Source organism: Nothoprocta perdicaria, unplaced genomic scaffold (assembly GCF_003342845.1).
Source record: "Nothoprocta perdicaria isolate Ctin4 unplaced genomic scaffold, notPer1 scaffold_95, whole genome shotgun sequence".
In the NCBI taxonomy this organism is placed as follows: Eukaryota; Metazoa; Chordata; class Aves; order Tinamiformes; family Tinamidae; genus Nothoprocta; species Nothoprocta perdicaria.
This window is the reverse complement of record NW_020456254.1, coordinates 1407699-1422390: the sequence shown is the minus strand read 5'-3', so window position 1 is coordinate 1422390 and position 14692 is coordinate 1407699. Positions and strand designations below refer to the sequence as shown.

Genomic DNA, 14692 nt, shown 5'->3' with positions numbered 1-14692 from the left:
TCAGAAGCGGAGCAGGATGAATGGGAACAGAACTGCTCCATTTCCAACTCCCCCTTCCCGGGGAAGCCCAGGAACAATGCTGACCAAAGTGAGCAGCTCAAAGCCAGGCACAGGGCACACCAAGGGGATTCGACTTCCCACTAGTACCTCAGCTAAAAGCACTTCACAGATGTTCACATTCAACAGATATTCAATGTATGTATGTAAAAGAATACACAGACAGGTAAAGGAAGCAGGAGAGTTTGATAAAGAATTTTGAAAACAAGCTGTTGAAGGAGACTTTTCTTAAAGAAAGCAGAGAAGGTTAAAAAAAGGCAATAGAAAGCAATAAAAGCAAGATTTTTCTTCAAGATACTGATAGAATTAAGACTGTAAAAATAACTAATAAACATTAAGTCATCAAAACATCATATATAACGGGCAATTAGAATTATACAACTTTTATTCCACAAAAATGAGGGAAAGCAGGAACCCTAACTGTATGGGCACAACTTCGTGAGCGTGAGCAGGCAGGCTTCAAATCCTCGGGACTAACTCTCTGCTAGAAGAACAAATGTTCTTTGCCATCAACAAATAAATTCTGCAGCGCAGAGTTACCATAAAAGCTCACACTGTAAGGACCTAAATAACTGGCTCAATATTCAGAAGTACTCGCCAATACTTTGCTTCCTTCTGATTTAACTGGCAGCTCAGCCCCTCCAAAAATGTGGGCCTGTTTTTGTTGTGGTTGTTGCTTTAAGGTTTAACTCCAGGCCCTCGAGTTTGAAAAATCAGAGCAGCAGCTAAAGGAGACAGTGTGTAGCTCCTAACACCTTCACGTTCAAAATTCCTTAGCAGTGACTGATTCATCAGCCCAAGGTAACAGAGCAAAACGCCCAGGCCCCAACCTTACCTGTGCTTCCCCAAGGTCGTTATTTACCACAGTGAAGTTCAGTCCCAGTTCTTCCACATCCCCTTCGTAGCTCTTGAGAAAAAGCAAGTTCTTGTACATTTCTGGATCTAATGAAGCTAAGTGATGAATGTCGACATCAGCACTCGTGCCCAGCAACTTTGAGAGGAAAAAACTAGCAAAGGGGAGCTCCACCAGCATATTTTCATAAAGAGCCTAGAAACCAAAATGATGAAAAATATATCAGATTTTTAGTAACACATAAAAACCCTAAACACTTTTGTGTATTTCATTTATTGGTTATTTCTTTTTAATTTAGCACCTGAATAGGATCTCGTAGCATCACAATATCTCACCTATTGCATTTTCAACTGAGGCCTGAAATTTGAACATCCTTATTAAATACACAAAGCTCAAAAATATAAAAAGTAACTATACAGCAATATAAGGGTCACTTCTGGAGGCTATGGTTTATCTGTCCTAAATCTTCTTACTCAAACCACTAGATCAAACTGAAAGTATCATCAACATTATTTGTCAGATAAAGGGTTTCTTGAAAACAATGCAAAGGCATCAAGAACGTCCTCGGAAAAGCAGTTGTCTCTTCCTCCACCTGCTTCTTCACATGCAGGATTATTCCATGCACAAACTGCTACACTTAAATACAGTTTCATGCTGAAAAGTAACTATATATTCCTCAAAAAAGCATTTTTTTAAAACAGCATTTTTTAAAATGAATATTCAGGCGCATGCTGTGCACGTCTCTTGCATGCTATGCAGATTCAGCACTGTTTAAAAGGAAAGACAGCTGAATTCTGCTAGTCACTGCCATCGCTGAACAACATCCTGATTTCGCAAGGTCAGGGCCTTCGAGCAGCATCTGGATCCTGTGCTCAATGTGCTGTAACTGACACGGCCACCGCTGCCAAAAGCCCAGACACGCCAGACCTGCCCAGGGCAGGGGTGAATATCCCCAGTGCAGGCTGGAGCCTTGCTCAGGAGCTTCACAAACTGCCCAGAGCCCCAGCAACACCCTGAGCAGTCAAACGGCTGCATTTCAGTGTCACACAAAACAACCTTTCACATAAGCATCAACAAATTGCTGCACAGAAGAGAAAAAGAACTTAGGACAACCCTTGAGAGGAGGCAAAATGTGAATCTCAGACCAGAAAGCAAAACTCCTTCAACACTGAAAGAAAGTCTATGCAAACAAAGGAAACACTAGATTTCTCCCTTAAAAGAAAAAAATCCAGAAATGTTTTCTATTCACAGCCTTTCCCATTGCCCTTTTGTTGCCACATCAGCATCTCTATCACAGACGATCCAGTCTTCAAAGTATCATTAACAGCAGGCAGGCATCCTGAACACCAAATCATTGTTCTTTGTGCATTATTATTTCTTTTTGCTCTTCAAGGGCTGTGTATCAGCATTACTGATATCTCCACAGTCTCCTGCAAGACTCGGGAAAGACAGAACAAAGAGCAAAAGCAGTAAAAGGCCCCCCAAACAAATGTAATCCCTCCATGATGTTCCAACCCAGGTGTTAAGGGAAACATATACAATTTCTTAAAGAACAGTCCCACGAGGTGAGCTAGACCTTGCAGAAAGAATTGAGAATAATGAGTTCAAAGCCAGAGGACGCTTTATATTTAGAGCTCTATGATTTATTCAAGGTGTAGAAGTCGAAATCCTCATTTGTATAGTTGACTTTAAAAGCAAACTACGGGGATAAATCATTAATTTTCAATGTATAAGGTCAGTGTTTGCTGTTCCTGCATTAGTAACAATAAAACCATTGTAATTCCTTAAATATATCAAAGCTACTCGAATTTAAAATGGAATTCCATCTATGACTCATAAAATGTAAATGCAGAGGTGTAATTTTTTACACAAGGCAGGTTTAAGCCTTTAGAGCATTTAATATACAAGGACTAATAAATGATAGCACTAAAAACTATGATCGCATCAGCTAAATGGATTATAAATTAAATTTCCATAATGTATGCAACTGAAATACAAATGTAGACATAAATCAAGGTATTTTCTAAACACAGGTTAATTACACAAATTCAAAACCTGTCTATTTTTTATGCAAAATAATCCACTTAGCATTTTTCATACCAGTCTCAAGTCCCAGCCACTTGTAACACTTGATCCTGGAAGCCTATCAATAATTTCCTGTCAAGAAAAGGCAGCAATAGGTATATTGCAGAAACTTGTATGTTATTTTTCAACTGTCTGTCTTTTATGAGTGTTTATTGCTAGAAATTGTGCCAAAATGATTTGAAATAAAAAGGATTAATTAGAGTAGAAGCTTTTTAATATAAGTGAGTGCAGCTGCAATGCAATTAATGCAAATTGTGACGCTATCAGGAAAATAAATGCGAGCAACATCACTGGCTATTTCTGTTTGCTGCCAAATAACTTCGGTAATTTACTACATTAAGAATCAATAAAAAAATAATGCCTTTCAAATGTATCACTATTAATCTTCAGGTAGTTCCAAAGTGAACATTTATAACTTCATCTAAAAACTATAGGAAGCATTTTTAAACAAACTAAATTGAGCAACTTGAGAGTAACTTTAATTACTACCATTTCCTCCAGCTAAGCGATTCCAGTATTAAAATCAATGTCTTTTTTGGAAACCCAGGCAAGCAGAATTTTCTGTTACTACATCAGTAGCTGAAGGCTCTTTGAGGGAAGAGCCCTCTTTGCTGCAGAGCAAGGCGGGAGGTCACACACCCCAGCTGAGCTCAAGTGGTGACCACATACATTGCAATACACATCGAAGACTTAGTTTGCTCCCATGCCAAGGGCTCCAGGCCTGTGGCAAGTTCCAATTATGCCAAATTTCAGCAGTTTGTGTTCCCAACCTGCCGATCTCACTAGTCCTTCGATCGACTTCAATGCCCCTATCCTGCAGCCCCATAAACTACAACTTGCATAAAGGAAAAAAAATCTAGATAGTCTTGAAAGAGCAGCAGTGTCCAGGTGTGAGATCCGATTTGTGGTTTCTACTGCTTAGATGGAAAACAAGATAAACCAAAAAGGAAAAACACCAACAAACCACCTCAATGGAGCCCTACGCAGGCTGTGAGTAAGAGCAACCCGTCAGCCTCACAGCAAGACAGGGAACTTGCAGCCTGAAGCACCCAGTGACTGAACTTAAATGCTGTTATTTCCCTAATCAGTCCTCATGACCCAAGATCATAACCCCTTCTATCTCAGTCATTTTAAATAGTTACTATTAAATAATACTTAGCACTTACAGAGTGCAATAGATCTTTGGAGCTGTACAGAACCATTAATAAAAATGATAGAAAAATAGCAAAACCATTAGCACTTCCTTCTATCTTATTATTTATATTCTAGATATATCTCCTTACACTCAACCCCCTCTTGAGACCAGCAAAACCTTTTCTGGCCTAATTAATGAAAACTAAATAAGTTACACTAAAATTAACAATCACTCACACCTTTGAATCATTTTTACACCTAGTGTTTAATAAGGATAAAACAATTTCTCATTGACAATAATAAGATTATTTAAATAAATCATAAGATTTATATCATTATTTATGTAATATTATGATAAATATGATATAAATCTTATGATTTATTTAAATAATCAATTATATTGATATTATTTATGTAATATTATGATATTATGATAAATATATCAATATAATTTAAATAATATAAAATATTTTAAAGTCTGTTTATGCTTTAAGGTGAACAAAAATCAGGTGACATTGTCTCTAGCAGCAATGTGATACTGGACAGTTACTGGTAGCGCTGTATGCAGGGAGGGCACCCACGGTCAGGCGGATTCAAGCCCCTGCTCCTGGGTTCTGCGAGCTCCAATCTGGGCTGCAGTAACCTCTTTGCAGTGGTGCTGGTGTCCCGGGCTTTGGAAGGGGATTCGTTTCAGAGCTACCCAAAGCCATCTGTAAATTGCTGCTAATTTTCATGTCCTGCCCCCTGGCCAGAACAGGCCGCAGAGCTGCGGGCTCTGGGTGATCCCGCTGCCGGGCTCCCGGCCACCCAAACCCCACGGATGCCTTTCCAAAGGCACCGGGGGACCCGCTTCGAGCACAACGATCTCAAGGGAGTCTTCCAAGTATTTTATTGTAAAACTACTTCTATTTTAAAGTCTTATTACAATGGTTTTCATTAATAAAGAGCTCCAGAAAGTTTTGCTATTTGCAGACGTCATCACCATCATCTCAGTTGTTTTTTCTCAAGCCTTTCAACAGGAGCAGCTACACTTAAAACCTCTGCTGTATATATGTTATAAACTGCTAGCACTATCATCTGGGAGAGAGGGGAATGGGAGAGAGGAAAGCTGCAGCTACCTGTAGATACGCTAAATAATTGAGTTATTCACCCCTGTATTCCAGCAAAAGGCTAACAGATTTTATATCAAATTGAATCATCATTTAATAAGAAGTGAGAATATGCAGGAGATACCTTCACCTTCTAAAATACTAACTACTATGAAACTAAGCCCTGGATATACTATAATCAAATAAAACTACATTTTAATAGCAGGGAGACTAGTCATTTTCAAAGAGAGTTCCAACACAATGCACAATTTCAGTAAAAATATTCCAAAGTTAATTGAATTAAATGGACATAGGTGTCCCAGCTGTGAGAAAGGAGCAGGGCACCATTACCACACGCTCTAACTGTTTATTTATTCCCTGTCCGGGACCCTGATTTAGAGGCAATAAAAAGCAATCCGTACACAAACCAGCAGCAGGAATCATCTGCTAATGGAACTTTTAATTGAGGAGTGACCACTGACATGAGGTAATTCTTTCCACGCAGAACTCCATGCGGAGACCTCCTTGCTCTTCATCACAGTAAACAATCACTAACATATGCATTAAAGAAAATTTAAATACATTATGACCCAATAAATATCACAATCAATCAATACACACTTTTCCTTCCTAAAGATTTAGGGTTAAAACGCTGCGTTTCAGTAGTCTTTTAGTGCTAGGCACATATTTGCAAGGCTGGTACTAACACAGCTATTTGTAATGAAAGGATAATCGGTTGTGTGGAATGAGCCCGTACCCAAAGGCATTGCCAGGCTCAGACACCATGGCAGAAGACATGACTTATATTAGTTTATAAATGAGTTAAATTAGTTAATTAGTTAAATTAGTTTATATTCACATTCCTAAACAAGGCAATGACTTCCATAAAGGATAAACTTCTTATGCTTATTATTGCAGCTCTGTATTTCATAAATGCATCATTTAAAAAGCACACAAGTTTACACGATAAATTTCCACTTGGGCCATTTCAGATGATTCAGAGTTTTCAGACACAGCTAACCTGAATTTAAACAAAGTTCAAAGTCTGCAAATGCCCCTGTAACGCAACTGAAAGGAATAAAACAAAAGTTTATATAAATCACCTCCTCTTTCTTTAATCAGTATTACTAATTCCATACCTACCTTTCTAGGAACTAGCAGTATCAACGGTGGCTGCAGCACAAATCAATTAGAGTACTGATTTAAGCCAAGCCAAAGCACATCTTAATTAAATGGACAATAAGCAAAGGGGAAGGGTAGCCTAAAAATCAGAGAGAAAAACAAAAGGCCTTCAGCAGTCAGAGAACGGGAGGAGGGTTTGCAGTGTCACGGCTGAGGCACCACCCTACTGAAGAGGCAAGAATATGAAACCTGGTCTGTTCTCTTGCTTTCCTCTCCCTCTACTCAAATGCAAAAAAAAAAAAAAAAAAAAAAAACCAAAAAAACCCCAGACACATTACTAGAAACATTTGAAGGTTTCAACTCAGCATATGCAGCTTATTAATGCTTTAAGAGTCCAGTACCTCACCCTGGTCCTGCTCTGAAAAGGCTCCCACTGATTTACTGATTTCAACCCATTTTAGATAAGGCCACAGGCAATTAAAAGCCCTTTTAGTTTACTGTAGACACTAATAATCTTAGAATTGCACCTTCTAGGCACGAATAATATCTTGCCCAACAAATGAGCAAATTATCGCAGTTCTATCTAAAGTTATAAACTATAACCACAAGGCATACCCTTCAAATTATAGAAAAATAATCTAATCAATAGCTATTGGGGCCCACTTCCACTATTAAGGTGATACATACTCTATTTGATCTAATATTACCTCGCTAATGTTTAATTTTATGTAAAGATACACAACACTTTTCAAACATGTGAGCTGAAGAACATTCTTTGATGTGTACTATACTGAAATCAGCACAGTAACCTACCACAAATCATTCACAAATCAGTAACTTCAATCTTTACAACTAACCCCAAGGCCACACAAATTACTGAATGCCTAAATTATATATAATATTGATGATCAAAGACTAAACCTAGTTGGTTAAAATTTTAAATAAACACATTATTTCTTTTCCATCCTCGCTGATCCTTATACCATGAAAATTCCACAAATGGTTCCACAAAGGAAGGATGCAGGTCAAAACGACCACCAAAATCCCCACAAGCCAAGCCAAGCCAACCTCCCCTCCCACAACCAACCACCTCCCCTGCTTTGTTATGGTCTTTTCAACTATTTAAGATACAAACTAAATCTTGACAAAAATAAAAGTAAAATCTTTTCAAGTCATCTCCAGCAACTTCCAAGGACTTCTTGGAAAAAGACTTAGCGTTTAGTTTTCAAAGATCATGTTTATAATCTTTGGCAACCTGATGTGGGACTCGTTAGTGCTCAACACATCAGATCCAGGTAAGAGAAATGGAGATGGCTGCACTCAGTATCACCAATGTTGCTGAGTGTTCTCCCCTCAAATACCTCAAACCCCTCAAATATCAGCAAGAGTCAAACATTTTGTGAAGGTGCAAAGGGGGTCATTGCAAAACACCATGCATGCAAGAACCAAGAGGATTACAAGTAGAGGAAACCATTAAATGGGGCATTCTAGTTTTTCTATGGACTTCCTGTTGCATTTCTGAATACTGAAACTTCATCAAATGTAAATAAGTTACTCTATGAATTACTTAATATCAAACCATTTCAAATGCTATGAATGTATTTTCACAAGGTCTGTCATACTGAAGAAGCCACTGCATAAATGTAAATTAAGCTAGAAATGGAGTAGCAGGATGTACTAGAAATGTAACATTTAGGTTACATTTAGGTGTGAACATAGGTGAGGCTTGATTTTAATTCTCCACCTGCCATCGTTTTGCTCATCACTATTTCTGTACAGGCCCCTCCTTGGCTCCCTAACCTGCAACATGAGGTGAAAAATCATCTGTATCATCTAATCTGGCCGTGTTGAAGCAGTTAACTGATGTTTCACTCTTCCTAGGGTTCCAGCAGACACTCAAAACTCCTTCCCTAGGACTCTCAGGCCTCATTTCCAAGCCTGCCCTCTCAGCGTTCGGGTCCCGGGGCCTTGGCTGCCGTCTCAGCGGCCGCTTTTGGCACCTGGAGCAGCGGCTCCCGGCGTGGGCCGGGCCGCGGGTGGGAAGGTGGGAGCGCGGGCAGAGCTACCAGCACACGGAGAGGGCAGGGAGAGCAAGGCAGGAGCTTCCCCACAGCCTCTTCCTGCCTACCGGCCTCCAGCTCCGGGCTGCGGACGCCCCTCGGCAGCCCCGGGACCCCTGAGCTCTCAGGAAGCCGCCTCGGGAGTCGCTCCTGCTCCCAGGGGTGGAGGCTCCAAACCCTCCGGGGGACCGCGGCCGCCCCACGGGCTGCACCTCCGAAGCGGAGCTTTTACTTTCAAGAAAGAGCCAGGAAATGGCTTAAAAGGCACCAGTGTTAAAATAATATTTACCTTACAGGGTAAAGTAATTGAAAGTTGGGAAATGTAAACTTTGGAAGTGTTTGAGTAGCTGTTGGTTCGAGCAAACTCATTTCTGTCCTTTTTTTTTCTTTTCTTTTTAAGAACAGTTCCAGACAATATGTGCAATTACATAATCTCATGGTATTATTTCTACAAGACCTTTGCTCGCTTAGGAATCACTAAAAGTTGCAGGGACAGCCACCCAACTTGTGCAGAATTTGAAATCTATAAGATATTGTATAAAAAATACAACCCTAAAGAGTTAGTAATTTATCTATAGTTAAAATAACTTTTAGATAGATCATTTCTAAAAGATAAGTTTTAAATTGGTAGATAATTCTATTTGTTAACCTATCAACTCCCATAAAAGATGTCAGGCTGTTAAGAACTTCGTGATGAGGGGGGGAAAAAGAATCACTTAGCTATAAATCCAAGGTCCTGTAAGTGAAATGCATTTAGATACTGGTATGAAATGGTTACCAGGAGACAGAGAATTTATGTAAATTATTATATTTTAATGTATTTGTTTTCAGATAACACTGAAGCTTCTTAAGCGAGAGTTTGGGGTGGCAGCCCTCTTTGCATTGTGGTTTCCACAACCACGACATTGCTGCGGATGCCTGATTGCTTCCTCCACATCCGATCTCTCCTGTTTACCAAGGGGCTTTTCATCACGTACCACTGCTCCCAAATACCCCGTGCAAAGCACAAAACGGGCATATCTTGGAGAAGGGGTGAGCGCCTATTTGCTAACCTGACCAAGACCCCAATCCCAGCAGTTCCCCATCGTGCACTCGTGCCTTATCTCTCTGTTTAATTCACCAGCTCTCTGAATACACCAGGAAAAAGGTGTCTGTGCACCTGGGCAGAGCTAATTGTTAAACCCCACTGTCGATTCGTTCCTTATGTAAACTTACTGCAAATACAAAAACAATTTATGCTTTCAAAGCGTTAAATAATAGACCCTCTGATTTTCAAAAGGCAAAAATCAAACTGCACTTGTAGGAGGGATAAAACATGTTTTGCCACTGCTCTCTTTACACTGACACTGAAGTCCAGTTGTAAAAGACACGGTGCTGTTTTGATGGAGAGATTCTGAACCACAATCATTCCATTGAAAACCTTTCCAATTTTCCCCAGACAGCTGAGTCCTGGCTCCTTCTTAGCAGAAAGGAGATGAAGCCTTGAAGCTACCAGGGTGGTCAGAGTCATGAGCTATTAGCACTGAGTCTCCTTCCCATTAAGAGCAGACACACCCTTTAAAGACGATTTTCTTGAAATGGTCGACTTGAAATTTTCCTGATATCCCAGGTCTGCACGTTGCCATAGCTGGGAGGCCAGCCCAGAAGTTGCCCACGAAGCTGCAATTTGATCTAAATGGACCCACTGGTGATATTAAGGAGCAGAGATCTGCTTCAGCAACTCACCTTTGTCAACAACACCCTCTTATTTTGACCTAGATTAAAGAAGGATGTCCAGGTCTATGCTAAATTTATCATGAGTCAATAGGATTTTAGGCTCAAAAATATTTAAGGAGTTAAAATGTGATTTTGGCATATTAAATTTCTTCAGGTTTAGATACTGAAGTTGCAATCAATACATCTTTCTGAAATGGAACCTGGATTGTAACTACATTTCTATATTACTAGCAAAAAAAATTATTTCAAGGGCTTAAAAAGAAATACCCTCAGTACTACAGCTGCCATAAAAACAAAACAAACATGTTAGTAATAGTTTCATTTTTGTAACTTTCCATCTAGCTCAATTATTAGTATATTAGTCTTCAAATCTCTTCAGAACCAAAATGCCAAGCACTAAAATTCAAGAAATATGCAAAATATATGATAAACCAGCAGAATTAGTGAAAGTCAAGCTGCACGTGGCTCATAAATACAGTAAACAATCACAGTGAGCAACGTTAGCAATAACCTCGTGACAACTGGAATCTGTTTCTGCAAAGATTAATTTCATATATTCAAAATGATGCAAACAAAGTTGAAGTCAAGCTCCAGAAGGCTCTACATTAAAAATAACCACACTCAGACTAACTCCATTGGCATCAATTAAATTAGCTTTAGGCAAGACGATAAGCACAGAACAGACATGGACACAAGTTGCTCAACTGTCAGTTAAGGTCCAAAAGCTTCCTTTCCTTTGAGTATTAATTATAATGAACCAAAAGTTTGGATACCAAGTAGATATAACGCTCACATCCAACATCTAAAAGTTTTTCCTCAAACCTACAGAAACAATCGCATTTCCCATCTACCTCTATCTAAAAAAATAAAATAAAAAAGAAAATAAACAGCACTACTGAACAATTTCTGCATAGCTTTATATTTCATGCAATGGTGTTTTTACCTTTCCAAGCATTCTTCCAAGAAAATAGTAATGTCGGGCATAGGAGTCTCCAACAAGCATCTGTGCAGCAGGATTAGGATAAAGAAGTCCCTCATTGGTGGTCTTAAAAAAGCCCTGGTTGGGGTTGAATCCCGATTTAAGCAGTTCATTGAGGAACTCTCTGAAAATTCCGCCTCCATCAATGCCAGCTTCATCAAGGCCGTGTGCATTAAGCAAGTGAACACGAATGCGCTTTTTTAGGTCGGGTTCTGAAGAAGAAGCAAGGAAAGGCTGGTACACAACTGTGTGAATTTCCATTAGATGAAAACACATACAGCTCCTTAATTCAAATGTATATGTACAGTTTTTCTATTAGAAGTGTAAGTATTAAACAGAAATTTTGCAGAAATCGGTACTAGCTCGAGTTTGGGGATAGTTTCGTTATTCAGTATGTAGAATGGGTCCACATACTGTACATGGGTGCTGCTGTAAGAGTGCCTAAAAAAAAAAAAAAAAGAGTAGAAAGACAAAAATAACAAAAAAAGTCACCTCCCTGAACATGCTGGCTCTGCTCTACAGAGCGTGTTTTGCTGTGAGCTTTTATCTCATCAAGGGGGCACTCCAGGCTCTCGTTCACTGTGTTGTTCACTATAAACCCCAGGTCCTTCCTGGCCACCCCTTCTAGCTGCTTAGGGTCCAGCTACCCTAACGTGTTGCTGCACAGGGTAAATCCATCCCAGCTACAGGATTTTGCTTTTTTTTGCTTCTTTAAACTTCACTACGTTTTTGTACATCCTTTTCTTCGCTCTGTGAGGTCCCTCTGAACAGCAACCTGGCCTTCTAGCACATTGACTCTTTCCCCCAATTTACTACTTTCTGTAAACTTCATAAAAAAAACGTGAATTACATCCCAATGCCAAGGTCATCAATCAGTAGGCTGAGTTTAGGAGACCTGTGTTTGAAAACTACTTTCATATTTTAAATAAAACTCCTGCAATTACGCTGACTGCTTCACAGTACCAAAACATATTTATCATTTAAGGCTAACTTATTATTAACCACCTCCTTATGCATATAGCTAATGGACTGATTTGCCTCTTCCTTGGCACTGCATCATCCAGGAGCTTATAACCCACAGCTTCATTTACTGGAAGTGATAAGGGAGAACTGGCTCATTTTCTCCGTGTTTTCTATTCCAGCTCATCTGTTTTGAGCCAACCAGTTAGCAAGTCAGACTAAATTCATATACAACAAAAATATTCTTTATTTCTAGGAAAAAGGCTACACTGTCACTAGCACATATAGCATCGAGATGCTTATTCATGGATATCTTCCTGTTTAGCCTTTAAAACTATCTACAAAATGTAGTATTTGGTTATTGTTTGTACTTAATCTAAATTTATGAACAAGTCAGTCCACATCTCTTTTAGGTATCTCTTTTAGGTATTATTATGGTTTTAAGCATAAATAATAAATGAAAGAAATGCCATTTATAAATAAAATACTATATTTCTGTCAAAGTAAAGGTGAAGGAGGAGAGTTACGAGCTCCAGTAATTTTATACAAACCAATACCAACCACCTTCTCCTCCTCCAAGTTGGGTTGTTCTCCAGGAGGGAACTTAAGAGGCACCGGAGGCGAGACTGAGCTACTAGAGTACGGCCAAGTACATGGCCAAAATTATTTATATATACACCTAGATAAGCACGGATTTTCTATAGGCAGACTGGAATTTTGGCTTCTGGAGCAGCTGTTCTTGCACAAATCCATGCTGAGGTTGGATGTACACCCATGCAGTGGCATTCAGTGCACTGCGTGACCCCCGTCAGCCCCACTGCACCTAAGAAAAATATCTGGACTGCACACGGGGCGTGTGGATCCTGATTAGCTAAGATCATATCTAATGAACTGGATGGATGAATATACAAAACATGGCAAATCGGATAAATAAATGAGAAGAAAAGTCTCATAAAACATTGGTCTGAACTAAGGAAATCGTGTTAAAGAGAATGAAACCACAATAATCAGAATCTCGATGAGAATTACCTTAAGTGAACTGAAGAAATGACAGATCTGTAGCAACACAGTAAGAATGATGGAGAACTTTATCATCAGTTTGCTTATAAATTCATTGCAAACCTACCATTTTCAGGAGAAAGCTTATCATAAGCATCTTCATAAATATAATTTCTTCTGATAGTGACATTAATTCCATCCAGAAAGGGGCCATCTCCTTGAACTTCCTGTTTATCAGCATAGATCAATCTTTGAAAAATCTGACAAAATGAGTGGAAAGAGAAACAGAGTCATCGCACACATCTAAATACTCAGTGAAATAAATGGTTGTTCATCAGCACTACTATCCTTTGAGGCTTGATCCTGGGAACCCACTTTCAAGTGACTGCTCCTGTCTGCCACAAAGCTGCAGGAATCCATTACAGAGCCACATCCCAGGAAGGGGAGGGAGCAGGTGTGCTAGAACTCATCTAGAACTTAATGCATTTGCCAACAATTTATATTTATACATTTACATACTTACATATTATAAGTATATTTCATAATGTATGTGTATTGCATTGTATTTATGTTGCATTCACTTAGCACTGCCACGCTAAAGTTTAGTATTACTAAAACTGCTCTGGGTGAGACCTCAAGTACCCGGATCTAACTTTGAAGCTGCTCCTGCTTGGAGGAGGGAGTGGACAAAGAACCCTCAGAGGCCCCTCTGACCGAAATTCTTCTACAATTCGGTGACATTAAGGTGCACGGTCAGAGCCAGCAGCTTTTTATGAAGGAGACATGAGAATATGTTCACCACCATGCTCTTTCCTGCAGAAGCATATGGCTGGATAGTTTCATGAGCACTGCTACACAACAAATGACAGCTGGAAAGAAAGTTTTTAGGGTCGATATCATGGCAAAATTCTTCATGATACAGAGACAAGACTGCTAAACACTGGACTGCATACATCCATGCACATGTAAATGTGAAAATATGTTGTATTTTAAAATCCTGAAATATATGCCCCAGTGTGTAACTGATGCATTCCCAATGAGGAAAAGGCAAGAGATGCTGACTGCAGTACAAACTATAGCTTTACCCTACAGAAATATATGAGAAAGGACAGGGACAGTCTCCTTCTAGCCTTTTTGCCGGGTGCACAAAAACGCACTACAAAGCACTGCTAAGGTCCTGGTAACAAATAAAAGAAGGAAAACTCAGAAGAAATTAAATCTGGGTGCTCCAGTAAGAGCTGCACTGCTTACACACATCAAGAGCTCAGATTAATCACGAACACAAACGTGCACTTCCAGATGAGACACCTTGACCCAGACAGACCTAACAACAAACTCTTTTCTGTGTAAAACAAAAACAAATTAAAAAAAAAATCAAAAACCAAACAAGTGCACATTAAATCACATTAAATTAGAAATTAAGTACCTTTACTCTTTCTTCAAAAGGAACTACAAAAGGCAGCTCTGTCAGAATTGCAAGTTGTCGTTCTTCAGACACAGAAAGAGGTGCTGGTTCCAAACCCACTTAAAAGAGAAACAGTAACTTTATGATTTTTGGAAAGAACAGTTCGTTTTAAAACAGGTTATTCTGTGACAAGTAACTTTCTTCAATTTACTCGATTGATTCAGTTTATTTCAT

General features: G+C 39.3%; 1 protein-coding gene across 1 annotated transcript in view; it reads right to left on the bottom strand.

Moving 5' to 3' along the window:
* Positions 1-14692, bottom strand: part of UBE3C (ubiquitin protein ligase E3C) — a 61656-nt gene that overhangs the window by 12506 nt on the left and 34458 nt on the right. The window contains exons 16-19 of the mRNA XM_026052978.1: positions 14480-14577; positions 13181-13313; positions 11059-11306; positions 893-1105 (exon numbers count right to left, since the gene is read on the bottom strand). Coding sequence (XP_025908763.1) covers positions 893-1105; positions 11059-11306; positions 13181-13313; positions 14480-14577 — 692 coding nt within the window. The remainder of the gene's footprint in view (positions 1-892; positions 1106-11058; positions 11307-13180; positions 13314-14479; positions 14578-14692) is intronic.